Source organism: Bombyx mandarina, chromosome 06, assembly GCF_030267445.1.
Source record: "Bombyx mandarina strain Sakado chromosome 06, ASM3026744v2".
In the NCBI taxonomy this organism is placed as follows: domain Eukaryota; kingdom Metazoa; phylum Arthropoda; class Insecta; order Lepidoptera; family Bombycidae; genus Bombyx; species Bombyx mandarina.
In genome coordinates, this window is record NC_143213.1 from 7,656,810 (window position 1) to 7,672,914 (window position 16,105).

Below are 16,105 nucleotides of genomic sequence, written 5' to 3' on the forward strand. Positions count from 1 at the left end.
TTCTCGGGTTCTTTAAAAAAGGCCTATGAAAAAACTCAGCAAATAAAAAACTATTTTACTGTTACCTTAATTCATCCAATCTCATCTTATTCAATTCATCTCATCTCAAATTATTCAATTTCATCTCATTTCGTTTCTTATCATTTTTCATATTGTAACAGAAAATAAGAAAAAAAATGGCTTGGGCGAAAGGGCTCGTTATCAAGTCATAAAATTATCAAAAAAAAACTAGTACCTAAACCAAAGCCGTCTAAAAGGTAAAAACCAGTCAACGTCATTGACGCATGAAAAAGTGACAAAAATGGTGCCCGTTTACCAGCTGGCAGTGGCTATCATTGTCTGATGAAAAAAATCAACCCTTTTGTTGTAATATACATTTGGAATGGCGTCTGTTTTAGAATTAGTTAAATACTACCAACATAGTCTGGAAAAGAATTCTCACGACGAACCGAAAGTAAGTGAAGTTTTCAAATATTGAAGACCTAATGAATTTCACAGCAATAGGAAGTCGATTGGAAATATATTCAATATTTACTGAACCCAAATTATGCAGTGAGGTGACATACGGTTTTACAACGAAACTTTTGACGCTATCAATACTGAATACAGTAAAAAAAACTGACGAAAGTCCTCCGACAAACTTTAAAGTTTTTACAAGGAAAACGTTAAATAAACTATAAATGTTACAAATCATAAAGATAAGGTACAAGTATAATTATAATAACTATCAGAACGCAAATCATATATCAGATATAATATAATTCATCAGCACTCGACCTCAAAAATATACAATAACCCTACTGAACTTTTATTAATCAACAATAAAAAGGCAATGTGCAACAAATGGTTAATCACTTATCGTATTTCAATGTGAAACATCACGAAAAAGTTATTAATCTAATTGACTGAATGAAACACAAACATTCACCATAAGTAAACCCTTTACGTTAGTTATTAAGCTTGAATATCCTAGTGGAACGGTTGAAATCAAGTATTTATTCTTCAATTAAATGTATTGTTTTGTAGTTATGAAATAAAAATATAAGAATAACAACCTGAAGAATAAATTTTCAAATTAAGTTAGCTAACTTTGGCAATATAATTTTTGGAAAATAGTTTTCATTGTATGATCCAAAATTTAGACACTGATTTGTGGTCAACTGTTTTTCGTCAAATTTATTGTAATGAATGTTATTGCATCAACGAAGACATTGTTTTTGTGAGACTTTCTGTAACAGCACAATTTTCTTTTTTGTCACTCAATGCTTTTAATCTGTTAGTAGAGATGACAATTACCACAGCATGAAGTTAAAAGCTAACAACTATGGCATCTGTTAAAATTAGACATGGTAATTATGTGCTAAAAAACAAAACAATGGTCATTAGCCCATAGTGACTTACGCTGTAAGGCTGCTGCCTTAAAGCATTCCATCCAATCCAAAATAGGGTTAATAGAAAAGAAAGAAAAAGAAGAAAAGTAGAATCTACTCAATAAAGGAAAATGGCTACATCTTTGTCATAAACAAATAGTGTTTGTAGAGGGACAGACAACTTTGTATTGTCTTATTAAATTCCTAGTACCTCTAATAAATTACTTGTGATAAATCAGATATTGTACCTGTATACCTTATAATAGTATATTATAATACCTTAAAATCTTTATTTTTTAGATTTTAAAATGCATAGACAAACTGAGTCACTTAGATGTGACAGTTCAACACTTACAAGAAACAGGTATAGGCCGGACTGTCAATGCATTACGAAAAGAACCAGGAGATGTTGGTCCTGCAGCCAGGGCTCTTGTTTACAAGTGGAAAGCAATGGTAGCAGCTGAATCAAGCGATAATGAAGGGGAGTCAAACACAGAAAGTAAGTTATTCTTTAAAACTTGTCATGAATTACCACTTTTTGTGATGGTGCTAAAAAAATTTTTTTTATCATTAATAGCTTCTAATACTATCAGTTAATTTCATAAAAGTAAGACACTGGAAGATTATTATATTTGCTTATAGCTTGAAATGATTTTTCCTGTAGCCTTGTTACATTACTACTTGAAAACTTGCTATGATCTAATTTGGCAGACACTCACAATGGCCAGAGAAATGATAAAGATAGAGAACCTGATAATAGTCAATACACTAAAAACCAATCTGAACATCGGGAAAGCATTTCAACTGCGCCTAAAACAAATCAACAAGTTCACAGAGATATGAATGGCCACCATGGTGGCAGCAAGAGGAAAAGCCATAGCAGTGAGGTAAATATTATTGATATTTTATAAAATTGCAAGGTTAATGGAATATAAAACAATGGTAAACGTCATAGTTTTAATTTTTTGAAAATCCGGTTGTTTCTAGTGAAAGAACATAACATTGCATAGTTGTTAGGTTACACATACATGATTTTTAAAATGCTAAAGTTTTTATAACTCCATGTCTTAAGTGGAAGTAGTTTCAGAATCAAACTAAATACATCAGATTGTTAAATAGGATTAGGGAGGAAAAATGACAAGTGTAGGTTACTTTATATAATAGAGTAATATAATAATATAGCTTGATTTCATAATAAAATCGGCTTTCCTAGACCATAAAATATAATAAAGCTACTTTCACTCTGTGTAGATTTGTGTCATCAAAAATACTGTTTAAACAAAATCGTCCATGCCATTTGCATAATTAAATTCATTTTGCTTAAATTAACATTGGGTGTTTGTCGTGTAGAATAGATTAGGTATTTGAAGGACTTAATTTATTTAATTTGCTGAAGTGGATGCTCAGAGAAGTTATATGTAATATGAAACTCCAATTTAATGGATTTTTTAGTCAACCTTACAACCTTTGACCAACCAATAATTTGAGGTTTGTGTATCAGAGAACAGGATGTTGTGGTATTTAATGTAATATAGATAAAATAAGTTGAAGTCTGTTTTCTTCTAACTCGTTTTATTTGTATTTTGATAAAAACTACGCTATCATTAATTTTCACATTTTTGTAGAACTAAGTTAGATTTTTTTTTATTGCTTGTGATAGGTAGACAGACGTACCCACCGGGTGTTGAATTGTTACCGCAACCGTGAGAGCCACTTACGAGAAATAAAATCGAAAAATCAATAAGATAAATATAATGAATTTCCCCAGCCTTTCAGACCGAAACGCACGATTGCCTAGCTGAAGGTGTACCTTACCTGCTACCAAAACCACGCAAATTAATAAACACGCTGTTTCCATTGATAACATACAAAGATGTTGTATTCTAACATAAAAAAATGGTACGCGCCTATATAATTTGATACATTCGTATAACTTAAAAGTGAAAATAAAGAGTGTGAAGGAACACGAATAAAGACACTACATTATCCACAGTCCAAATTAGCTGCTATGCAGAGTTGCGTTTGATTTTTATTGGTCATAAACTAACTTGTAAAATATTGAAAAAAATATGTATAACTCATAATGCTTATTTAATGATGATAGGTAGATAGGATGTGCATTACGTAATAACCGTTTGGTCTTTATCGGTTTTATTTTATTGCTTCAAGGCAAACGAACATGCAAAGAATGGTCACCACCGCCCATGTACCTATGTACAATTCCGGGAGCGCATACGTCTGCTTTTCAATATTCGGATGCAGAGACAACTATTGCTTACGTTTCTCTGACCGACTTAACCGGCTTATGATCTTCAGACCAAGAATAGTATTTTGGTAGCAATTACGAATTATAGGCCTATTATGAACTTCTATGGTAATTACCAAGTCACCATCTAATTTCTCATTCGACATTATGTTTGACATTTAGACAACTATTATTAAATTACATTTGACACTAGATACATGACACTAAGACCCGCCAGTTCGACTTTAAGTGGGAACAGATTAGTAAATAAATTCGCTCCGCGATGATTCGTAATCGAAAGAGGATTTTAGTCATTACCTTTCCGACATGCTCTACCCCTAGAAAAGTGGGCTTACCTAGGCGGCACTGAAAATTTCGGGAATTAACGAAGTGACACAACATTACTATTTAAAAATGTATTTATTGCTTTTCGAAGTATTCTCCGCGAAATTTGACACATTTTTCCATACGATTGAACCAATCATTGAAGCAACCATTCCATTCGGAAGTTGGGGTCTCCAAAATGGCCGTTTTGTAGGCGTCCACAGCTTCTTCAGGTGATGAAAATCTCTGTCCACGCAATTTATTCTTTATTTTAGGGAAAGTATAGAAATCATTAGGGCTTAGGTCGGGGCTGTACGGCGAATGGTCTAATAATTCTATGTTTTCTTGCTCTAAAACTCTTTTGTTCTGTGCGCGGTGTGAGAACTCGCATTGTCGTGATGGAGGATGATGCGGCGGTTGCAGTTCTCTTTACGGAGTTCAGAAACGACCTATGGCAAACAAATGCTAGCATACCATTCTGCATTAACCGTTCTTTGTCCCTCAAGAGGAATAGTCGTAACATGGCCGGTTTTGGAGACAAACGTGGCCACCATTTTTGTTGCAACACTCCGTGAACGAACAATTTTTGTTGGCTTTAACTCATTTTCGAACACCCAAACTCGTGACTGGTTTTTTGTTTCGGGTTCGTACGCGTATATCCAGGATTCGTCACCTGACACAATGTTGTATACAGCATTTGAGGATCCTACGTGGAATCTTTCGAGAGTTCTGACGCACCAAGTAACGCGAGTCGCTTTTTGCTCTTCACAGAGCGAATGCGGTATCCATCGGGAAAACAACTTTTTTACACCTATTTGTTCATGCAAGATTATTTGTATTTGACTCATGCCAATGTCTAAAGTTGCCTGAATTTCGCGGTATGTCACATGTCGATCTTCCTCAATCAGCTTACGCACAGCATCAACGTTTTCTTGGGTGACTGCAGTTTTTGGACGACCTTGACGGGGATCATCACTGAGCTTGACACGTCCACGTTGAAACTCAGCAAACCAGCGATAAATTGTGGTTTTCATCAAAATCATCCGGTCAACACACTGTTTTTGTGTAAAACCACTTCGAAAGTCATAATAAATCATTGCTCTTGAATTTTCTCGAGTCAATTCCATTTTCTCAACGACTAAACCATTTTAACAAAACCTCGTGACAAGACCGAGAATCTTTTTTTAAATAAATAAATGGTATTCGATTTTTAAAACCAAGGAGTTTTCAATTAAAAAGATTTGAATATGACAGGAACAGTGGAAATATTCCATTCCCAATACTTTTAGTGCAGCCCTCGTACAATAATCAGGCGAAAGTCCGAAACTTTTTTCCTGACACAAAAAACATGTGTTATAATCTTCGGTTTTCCACTACACCAAGAATAGGCTCCAATAAGATCATCATATTAGGCATACCTTTGACATCAGCGATATTTGATATCTGCGGGCTACGCTAACCAACCGCACCAAAAATAACGTTCATTTTCAAATGATGGAAGAATTATAACTATTAAGTCACATATTTTGAAAAGATATTTTCAAATGATGGAAGAATTATAACTATTAAGTCACATATTTTGAAAATATATTAAACCTTGTTTTTTTTTTTTATAATATCCATCTCATTTTAGGAAGAAGAGCCCGACCATAAACGTTCAAAACAAACAAGTCATAGTGATGATAATTACAAGAAACATTCTGATGCACGAGAACAAAATGATGAGAGCGAAAGCGACAGTTACGAATCTGACGATTCTGAAAGTGACGATAGCGAGTCCGACTCTTCGGATTCCTCTGTTGAAGAAGTAAAGGTTAAAGAAGAAATTAATAAAACACGGTCTGACGAGAACAAACTATCAAAACATTCTTCACACAACAACCACGTAGACCACAAAAGGGAAACCTCCAGCTCAAAGAAGCAACACGAGGCTGACCCCAAACATACCGAACATCATAACTCAAAGTCGAAGCACAGGCATTCGCCAGAAACATCGTATGAAAAATCACACCACTCTCATAGACACAAAAGCTCTAAGGAAAAAGAAAGCAGCAGCAAAGAAGCAAAACATAAATCAGACACAGATAAACATTCAGACCATTCAAAGAATAAAGATTCGAAAACGGGCAAATCATCAAGCAGTCATCACAGTTCATCGGCATCAAGTAGGCATCATAGCTCAGACAAACACAAGTCTAGTTCCAGCTCTCAAAAACATCATAATGAAGAACCGAAAATCAAACCTGAAAGACATTCCAGTCATTCAGACAAGCACAGAAGTTCCAGTGAGTCAAAAAGCGTAGAAAGGAATAAGAGTTCGTCTGAAAAAGATATTCCGAAACACAAATCATCAAAAGATAAAAGTAGCAGTAAAGAAACATTTAGTAGTAAAGATAAAGACAGACATAGTTCCTCTAGCAAGGAAAAGTCAAGAGAAAAAAGTAATTCTAAGGATAAATCGAGCACCAATAGTAATGATAAGAAGCATTCGTCTTCAAGTGATAAACACAAATCAAGTAAGAGCGAAAGCAAATCGTCAAAGAATGAAGAGAAGAGTAGTGAAAGTAAATCTAAACATAAGTCAAGTTCCTCGTCGGATCACAAAAGTAGTAAGAATAAAAGAAAAGAAGAACCAGAACCAAAGAAAAAAGCCCGTTTAACCGACGAGGACAGTGACGATGGCATCGACTGTGAATCAGGTAAATGAAGATACGCTCACAAAACTTACCTTCGAATAAAATAGAATACCTTCATACCTACCTTATATTTCAACAGGTGCAAGTTTTGCTGAAGCATTGGGCATGATCAGTCCAGCGAAACCGAAAAAGAAATCGTCACAATTGAAAGACAGTATATCCCCTAACAACATATTCGGTAACGATGTAAGTATGCGAATCGTGTACACTTTAACAAATAATTTGAATATCGTATTTTGAAAATCCACAAAAACTACGTTTTTTAAATATGACATAGAATCTGTAAAAGTACACAAATTATTATAAAGACAATAATTATCTGTATTATAATATAAGAATCAGAAATTGTAATATATTTTCCAGATGAGTCCGGCGGCTATGTTAGCTCCGACTGCAAAATTGGCGCCTTTGCCGGCATTAGAAATATCTGCACTACCAGAGATATCGCCGAACTACAAGCCCCGACCGCCTCCTAAATTTATGTTCAATTTCACAGACGAAGAGGCCTTAAGTGCAGGAATATCATCGAAAAACCAAAGGTAATCTAAAATGTTAAAAAAAATTAGAAAATGGGACATAAAAAGAATTATGTTACGATTAAAATATATTTTTAAGTTATGCTTAATTTCGAATAAAGAGTTTGTGATTTTTATATTTTCAGAACCAAAGTGTATTCCGGGAATAAGGTCATAGGAAAAATACCGACTCTGTATGAGATATGCGTTAACATTCTCCAAGAGCACATTGACGGTATGTATTTTTAGTATTTAATTGCAAAATGTAGAACACAGATTAACATCATTCTGTGAAGACATCCATACAATAGCTTTACTGATAACAGTGTTGTGAAGGAATTGCAACGGCTTACGATAATTTAACTGCGCTTAGTTACTTGTTTAATCAATCAACTTATCTGTGTTAATATATAAAGTGTACGAAAATAATTAAGGGAAACTTAAGCAAAATGTACCTTACAGAAATTTATATTTCCTTTTTTAGTGAGTTAGTTAGTATTTCCTAATTAGTTTGGTAATACACAATCTGAAAAACATAACTGGTAAATGTTGTCAAAATCGTATAACATTTCGAAGATTTTTTAATTTTATCATGTCATTTAGCACCTGTCCTTATTTTCGAGTAACCTTACATTCGATATTATGTCAATCTATTTTCTGGGCAAGTGCCTAAGTTAAATTTATATCATAACAACACAAAGTGTCATCAGTGAGAAATTAAGAACACTTAATATTTTTAGCACTGGAGTACACAGGCGGTGTGCCATATGAAATATTAAAGCCTGTGGTAGACAGAGCAACTCCGCAGCAGTTATTCACACTAGAACATTATAATCCTTACCTCATGGAGGACACGGACCATCTCTGGCAGAAGTTCTGTGAGAAAACATTCAGAAACAAAAAGAGGCAAGAAATGGAGACGTGGAGAGAGATGTTCATGGTAAGATGACAAATAAAATTGTTATAACATTATTATTTAGTTAAATTTATTTGGTACACACACACATCGCTCATATTCTAAGGTTTCGTTATTATTAGTAGATTTAAGTAAATGTGCAACCAGATAAATTATAACTTTCGCAACACCCACATGTGACGTCACAGAAAGCGCACCTAAAGGACTAGTGCTTAAAACGCCGAAATTCGACAACATGCTTTATGTGACAAGTCAAGTATTTTTTCAAACGACATTTTTTAAGTAATTGAAGAACTTTAACGATCGATTAAAATTAAATAACATGTTTTGCAAACATTACGTATATTACGAGTACATGACTTGTGGAAAGAGAAAAAAAAATTAGCCTCGTTTCCGCGGCCATGCAAAAAATCGCTAATGCAATTCACTTGGCATAAGTAGGATTCTAGATGCTTTTGAAAATCGTCAAGCATATTACCTATAAAAAACCACAATTTCTTTTTACAGAGATGTCAAGAAGAACAGGAACACAAATTGAAGTCTCTGACGGCAAACATCAAAATAGCGCAGGAAGCGAAAAAGGCTCCGATTAAACAGACAAAAATGGCCTACGTTGATAGCGTCGTTAAGCCTCCCCGAAATATTGCCAGAAAGCAAGTAAGTTAATCGCTATATCACAAAGTAAAAATAAAGCCACGTACACGTTATTGTGTGATAGCCGTAAGTCCGATCAGGTTTAAATCGTTCTAGAGAATTCGAAAGTATTGTATATAAATTCTGAGGAAGTCACATTATTGTTTTTTATTCACGCATACTGTCTTAATGCGTATGGGATGTCATACTTTTTCCTCTTGTGCTGCCTATGTAATTTATATCACTAGATACTAAAGTTCGTTGAATAAGGTTAGGAAGGAACCATACATAAATAATGGTTTCATTGGTTGTTACTAAATTTAAGATCGATACATGTACGTATGGACGTGTAAAATTGAAATATGGGTACTAATTTTAATTATTTAAACATTCGCTGTTATTCGCGGTTTCAACCGCCTAGTCAAAGGAACATGTCAGTTTCCTATTAAAAATTCCCATTTAGCTTTACGTTTGGTTTCTGAAAATATCAATTACCTAAAAGCTATTTCCACTTATTCTGACCTCTGTAATAGTTTCCTTAAACCAACCTAACATTGAGTTGCCCGATGGACTCGCTTTGGGTGATCCTTCCAGTGCATGCATAATATCAAACACAAGTCGAGTCACGAGCTACTTTTATGACGAAGAAATAGCATCGTATAGTAAAGTTTATAGATTAGTCTGCCTATTGGTGGTAAAACGTACCACTCACTATCTCGCCTAAATCTGATTTGAAGAATAGCAGCGAAGCGATTACAGTGCAATTGACCTCGAACTGATTGTCTTCGACTCGTATCTCAGGATGGGAGCGCTTACGTTGTTGATGTTTATGAACTCTGGTAAACACTAAGCACCAGGTGTGCCGTGAGCTTCATTCCTCTAAGCCAGAGCTGTCTAGACAAAGGCCCACGGGCCGCATGCGGCCCTTGACGAATGTTTTGATCAGAAAATAATTTGGATAATAGAATTCTTTGTCAAAACGTTTAATCAATATTGTATGACTCCATTTCTATGACATCATTTAAAAGTGAAGCCACCTTTTAGTATTTTTTTTTTTGAAAATAAATATTTTAGTCTGGAAAGTACTTCGTTTTTGAAAAAATAATTTCTGCGGCCCTACAGCTTATCTAGTACTTAAATTTAATTAGCCCGCAAAGGTACGTAGTTTGGACAGCCCTGGTCTAAGCAATAAAAAATATCGTCTTATTTTTTTTATTGTTTAGATAAGTAGACGAGCTCACAGCCCACCTGGTGTTAAGCGGATACTGAAGCCCATAGACATCCACAACGTAAATGCGCCACCCACTTGAGATATAAGTTCTAAGGTCTCAAGTATAGTTAGTTACAGTTAGTCTTTTCCGTGTGTCCGTACAACGTTGCGTGTCCGCAGGCGGTGCACGGCACGGCGCGCACGGCAAGCGCCAGTCCGGCGGCGCGCGTGGCCGCGCTGGCGTCGTCCGCCAACGTGATGAAGGCGGGCGCCGTGCGGCCCCCGCCCGCCGCGCCTGTCGCCTCCTCCGCACTCAACAAGCCCAAGAAGGCGCCACTGATGCAGAAGGCCCTGCAGTTCATGCGAGGCCGCAAGCGATGATGAATGTTACCGCTAGTCTAGTTTCTTCTACATTTTGTAAGTAGGTTTCTCTTCGGATCAGCTGCGGGATATGTCGTAGTGTAAATGTATGAATTAGTGTTCATTTCTTTTTTAAGGGATTTTATGACCTGGTAACTAAGACCTTTAGGTCAAAATTAGTGTTCATATATAGCTCTGATGACTAGAAACATTTTTTTTTACTATCGATTTTATTATTCTTTCGTTCGAAACCTCTGGGAGCGGCACTTAAAATTTTAATTACAATTTTAAAATTAGTAACGTAAGTGTAAAGTCCCGTTCTGACATTCACTATAAACTTAGTGTTGTATTTGTTTAGAAAATTATTTCTTTATAACGTATTAGATTTAAATTTCATAGATATAATTATATAGCGTTTTAACGTAACGTAGTGGAAACTTTACAAGTATACTAATAGTAAACCAGTAGAGTAGCCGGTCTTTTTGGAGAACATTAAAAAAAACTGTATACGAGGCAAAAGTCTGTAAATTAATTTCACGGTATGTATTCAGTTACTTAAAAATTTTATTTCGTATCGTAACAAATATTACGAATGTCATAAGTAAAATTAATATTATACGTTTAAGTAAAAAAATAACAAGGAGAATTGACATTTTTGTTTCATAGATTATAAAGTGTACTCTCGCGTAACACGACAGCACTATAAGCATTTTGGGAATTCACTGCTCTATGGTTCTTTGCTTGCACATATTAAACTTTCAATCACAATGAAATCAGAAAACACCGAAATGCTTATATGGCGAATGATACCAGCATACATATATACAAAAAATGTGGTAGTGCGTACTTTATCGACATGAATACAAATTTTAAAAGTTTCCAATAGACAAAGCCGTTGTATTCATTTACCGCCAATATTGTATCGTTCTTCATCTTGTACTTCAGTACTTGGAATTGAGTTCGGTTGTTTTGCAAAAAGCTACGACAACAAATTCATTTACGGGCTTTTAGCCTCATGAACCACATATCCAATCCGCCATATTTTACCAGCGATTGCTCTTAAATAATTACTAAAGTATATAAATATAAATAGCTACAGGAACTTTGAACTTATAACAATATTCATTTAATGATGTGTGGATGATGAAGCTGATTATGTAAAAGTTGTATCCGTGCAGTGAGCGAGTGGTCTCATTATGTGATGTATAGGCGAGGACGCAAAATAATATCTAAATAATATCTAGTGTTCACTGAAGGTCAGCTTGTTAAATGTGTCAGAACCAGATTCAAACAATAATGTCGTTTCGAAATTGTAATGTGAAGTTGTCTTGTAAAGCAATTTAATCTTGATTTTTAAGCATTACCAAAATTTTACATCTTATTTTAAGATAATGATTTTAACTTGCCGAAATAAAGAATAATAGAAATAATATATCGAGGCGCGATTTAAATGAATGTGTTACGTTACGACTTGTAAGTCACGATCGAATTTGAATTTAAAAAATTATCAAAAAAAGTCATTCAGTTCATTTCAAATCATAAAGAAACTATAATAATTAGTGGCAGTGTCATAGAATTCCTATGTGGATATTACAAATAAACATTGCTCGTTAATAAACAAGGAAGTGAATAGCAAGGTTGAACTTCATTAAAATTCATCACGAGCGGAATGTACTGGAACATTTTACGTTAGTACTTTGGATACCTCTGATATTGGACATCACCGATTGATTTAATATGAAATAGCAAGGGTGGGTCCGGAAGTGATCACCACCGCGGTGAACTGACGCAATTTTAGTGATGCAAGTACTCGATCGACTTTGACATTTGTGGCTGTGCGAGTATGGATGTTGTTTGTGAGCGCTCGTTATTGATACTTTATTTCATTATTTCTTTTTATAACTATAATATGAATGTTCATTGTCATTTTACGATTTATATTTGAAGAAATTTGTTCCTGTTTTAAAACCAAAAAAAAAAATAAGCGGTGTACAAAAATTTATGTAAAATAGAACAAATTTTATTGTTTCGATGTGTGTGTATCTTGTGTTTGTTAGCTTTTAAGTTACAATTATGTACGGCGTGTCAATGTTTTGTACATTACGTATGTTTTATACAGTTTGTATGGAATTTGTTTTTTTCATAGATTTTCAAACTTCTTGAGTTTAGGACATATTTTTTTTGGAATGCTGTGATAATGTACTTTTAGCTGCAAAACTAGTGTGGGGAAGTCTTTATGAATGTCAGATAATTTTTTTTAAATCGACCGATAATTATGATAATCACAATCTATAAAATATTTGTTTTGTAAAATTTTAAAAAGTAGACCCATTAAGGAAACAAAATAAAAGCAAATGTTTCGACTTGGTTGTTTATTTATTAAAATCTACAATATCTTTGGTATCATAATTATTTTAATAATAGTTATCACTAGAGACTAACCATTAATGACACGTATTACGTAAAAATGGTAGATAAACAATAGAGCACAGCAGCCATGGCTTGCGTAATGCAATATGGAGAAGGGAACATGATGAGGTCATTGACCGATTACATCATATCTGGCCTGCTCGTATTTTTAATTGAAAACTACACACAACTACACATATAATATATTCTAAAAATAGTAGGTACATAATTCTTTAAAAATATGACGAAAACATCGTTTACAGATACATAAATGATTAGAGACAATTTATATACATACCGTTTTTAAGAATAGGTAGAGAGATATATAAACAATATCAATAAAACCGACTCTTTAATTAGACAGAAAAAACTTCTATATGCGTTCGTTTCATTGGAGATAAAATATATATTATACATAAATATTAAATTACGTAGAGATAATCACAAAAATCACATTTGTCCATAAACAACGGTCCTCAAGGTAGAACACGTATTTGTTCGCCCACTTATATGAGTGGTTTTTTGAAATTTACATTTCAAGGCAGCTTAGGCGTTGTGTCAGTACAACACGACGCCTATTTTCCGGAACTTGGCCCTTAATTGCTTTTCGTAGTCGGAGTTGACAATTCGAGGACACTGGTATAAAGCCAAACATTTTAGGTTCTTGTAGTATTCCGAGATGCAATCTACCACGGCTGGAGTAACGTTCTTTATTTTGGCAAGACTCAGTCTATTTAGTTTAATCATGCTGGGACTACCGAATGTTTTCAATAAGCTTGCTTCAGAAAAACGTTCGTTGTTTGAGATTTGCAGTTGTTCGATCACTTTGAGATTACCTAAAGCCAGTATGCCTTCGTCTTTGAGATTCTCGCAATGTATTATCGATAGGCCTTGTAGCAATGGACATTTTGAAAGCAAAATCAAACATTCGTCGTTAACGTCGTCGCCTCCGTGAATGTGGAATGTGACTAATATATTCTGCTTTGATAATATAAGCTGCATGATATACTCCGTGCCTAGATTCTTTATTTTTTCTATTTCAATATGACACAAATGCTTCAAATCAAGTAAAGTGTTACAGTTCGCACGAGATAGTCCGAATTCTGGAAGTTCTAATGTATTGAGGCCTTTAAACTTATCGTATTGAATAATTAAGTCTCCATCTGACGGATAGAACACACAGTTTTTTAAACTGAGCTTCTTCAGATTTGACCATTTCTCAACATCCCTTTCGAATTCTTTTTCAATCCGACACATGCATAGATCAAGAGAAAAAATATTATCACATTTCTCTAACAACATTCTAATGCTTGAATAAGTGTGGATATACTGTAATTTCAAATTGTGTATGCATTCGCTATGTGTTCCGATAACTTGTAAGGTCTTCTGACTCTCCTTGACTTTGTCATGTTTTGCAGAATACGTCAAGTAGATACATCTCCAGACGGCGGTGTCTCTTGCGAGTCTTTTCCACCTTTGAGATACATTTTCGCATACCAGTAAACAGTCCAGCGGTAGGTATTTGAATATTGCTATTAAAACTTCATCAGGCAACATCTCGATGAGGCTCCACTCGCCGATGCCGTCCCAATCTGTATTCGAGTACCTAAAGAGAAAGCAACAGTTTAAGATTTTTAAACAGATAAATTAATTTTGGTACTTCTCGTGTCGTAAATCCACGAAATGTGCTCCATGATAAAATTCACAGAATATTACGAAACGTGACTTTTATTATTCTAGCATCACATTTATAGGTGCGACCTATTTACGCGCCGTCACTGTTTACACTTATGAATGAACTTTCACTCTGCAAGTCGATCAAATTTTGGATCGAATATTTATTTTTGTATTCTCACCAGATTTTTAATTGTTGTTTAATTCAAAATTTCATAAAACAAAAATGTACCTGAACATTATTGCAGATTGTTTGCTACCTATTTACAAATATGCAAATCATTTTAATATTAAATTTAGAAAAAGACCCAGAAATAAAATATAAAACAACAATATGCGTATTTAGCTCCTCAATGAAAACAAAGAGGAACTTGACTAAGGGCCGGACTTTACTACACGACTGCGGTCCGATACGAACTAAAGTTAAACTCAACCCAATGATAAAATACTGTTTACATGTAAAAACCTTAACTTCCAAACTTTGTAGTACAGTACAAAACAACAAATTCAACGATTCATTCTATTGCAGTACACATTCAGGCGCGATACAGCTATTTCAATTTTGTAATGTTATAAAATCGGTATGAAGTTGTGTGAACTCAAGGACATCGAAATGAAGCTTTTTATTACTTGCCTTTGTGGTTTAAGATTCGGACATTTACATATTTGATACTTATAATATAATTTAAATCTTACCGTGAATACAAAAGCTGTCCCTAAGATGGGTGAAATGTAGACAGCAAAATCGATTGATTACTTTCTATCTAACTTCACTTCGCAGTTCATATGTGCCGTCTTTGTTTAGCGCAACGTGTGGGAACGAGATATCTGAGCCTGCGCAATACGGCTTGCAGTCATTCTAGTTTTTGCCATCTGCCGCTTTATTCAGTGAGTCAGATTCCGTCGGGGCGGGTCGTCACTGCAATCTAACATAAAACTTACAAAAATAATTAGTTTATTTTAAAAATTCAATAAGTGTAGGGCGACCCGATTCCTAACCCGATTGTCGTACTTAACTTAATCAGCCACCATGCTGCATCTCAAGAATATCGCCAAGTCAGTGGTTCCGCCGCTTAAGAATTCTGTTCAAAATGAAGCTCTCAATACAATGTTCCGAATCATACCAGCTGGAGTGAATGTCTGCTGCCGCACATACGCTAGTCATGAGATTCCAGATAAGCTCAAAGATATTCCTACAAGTGCGAATCCGAAGTTCTTCCACATGGTAGAATATTTTTTCCACCGAGCCTGTCAAGTTGTCGAAGACAAGCTTGTTGAAGATTTGAAGTCAAGGACACCCATTGAAGAGAAGAAAAAGAAAGTAGCCGGTATTCTAAAACTTATGGAACCATGCGATCACATTCTTGAGATTCAATTTCCTCTGAGGCGCGATTCTGGCGATTACGAAATGATATTAGGCTATCGCGCACAACATTCCACACACAGGACTCCAACCAAAGGAGGTAGGTGCCATTTTTTTTTTGTCTTCAATTGCTTACATCACCAAAGACTACTGAGTATTTATTGTTTTAATAGGTAAATTTATTTTTAGCTACCGAGACACGTGATGTTCATTGTGAACGTTAATGTTACGTATGTACGAGAAACGAATTACACGTATCTTAAACTCAGACAATTTAACTAAAGCTAATAAATATTAAATTGTCGATAAGTATTTTATCAAGACAAGCGTACATAGATCTACTGTTTCGTATCTTGTAAACGACCCGACCCTATGCTGAACACGGCCTCG

At 34.8% G+C, this 16,105-nt stretch overlaps 3 protein-coding genes across 4 annotated transcripts in view; 2 read left to right on the top strand and 1 right to left on the bottom strand.

Annotated features, from left to right (window-relative positions):
• LOC114252092 (uncharacterized) overlaps positions 1–16,105 on the top strand; it is a 21,082-nt gene continuing 4,977 nt past the window's right edge. Inside the window, exons 1-10 of the mRNA XM_028186576.2 lie at positions 1–454; positions 1,671–1,869; positions 2,082–2,257; positions 5,573–6,638; positions 6,715–6,821; positions 6,999–7,174; positions 7,297–7,385; positions 7,891–8,090; positions 8,574–8,723; positions 10,090–10,326. Of these exons, the coding sequence (XP_028042377.2) occupies positions 383–454; positions 1,671–1,869; positions 2,082–2,257; positions 5,573–6,638; positions 6,715–6,821; positions 6,999–7,174; positions 7,297–7,385; positions 7,891–8,090; positions 8,574–8,723; positions 10,090–10,290 (2,436 nt within the window). The 5' untranslated portion in view covers positions 1–382 and the 3' untranslated portion in view covers positions 10,291–10,326. The remainder of the gene's footprint in view (positions 455–1,670; positions 1,870–2,081; positions 2,258–5,572; positions 6,639–6,714; positions 6,822–6,998; positions 7,175–7,296; positions 7,386–7,890; positions 8,091–8,573; positions 8,724–10,089; positions 10,327–16,105) is intronic.
• Positions 12,627–15,186, bottom strand: LOC114252093 (F-box and leucine-rich repeat protein 13). Of its 2 annotated transcripts, none has more exons than XM_028186579.2 (2): positions 15,049–15,186; positions 12,627–14,284 (listed from the first exon to the last, which is right to left on the bottom strand). In XM_028186579.2, exon 2 carries the CDS (start codon positions 14,233–14,235, stop codon positions 13,237–13,239), a length of 999 nt encoding a protein of 332 aa, XP_028042380.2. In that variant the 5' UTR covers positions 14,236–14,284; positions 15,049–15,186; the 3' UTR covers positions 12,627–13,236. The 2 variants fall into 2 exon arrangements, with proteins under 2 accessions (XP_028042380.2, XP_028042378.2); XM_028186577.2 differs by lacking the exon at positions 15,049–15,186 and adding an exon at positions 14,585–14,766.
• Positions 15,133–16,105, top strand: part of Gdh (glutamate dehydrogenase, mitochondrial) — a 17,385-nt gene continuing 16,412 nt past the window's right edge. Inside the window, exon 1 of the mRNA XM_089728282.1 lies at positions 15,133–15,815. Coding sequence (XP_089584408.1) covers positions 15,383–15,815 — 433 coding nt within the window. The 5' untranslated portion in view covers positions 15,133–15,382. The remainder of the gene's footprint in view (positions 15,816–16,105) is intronic.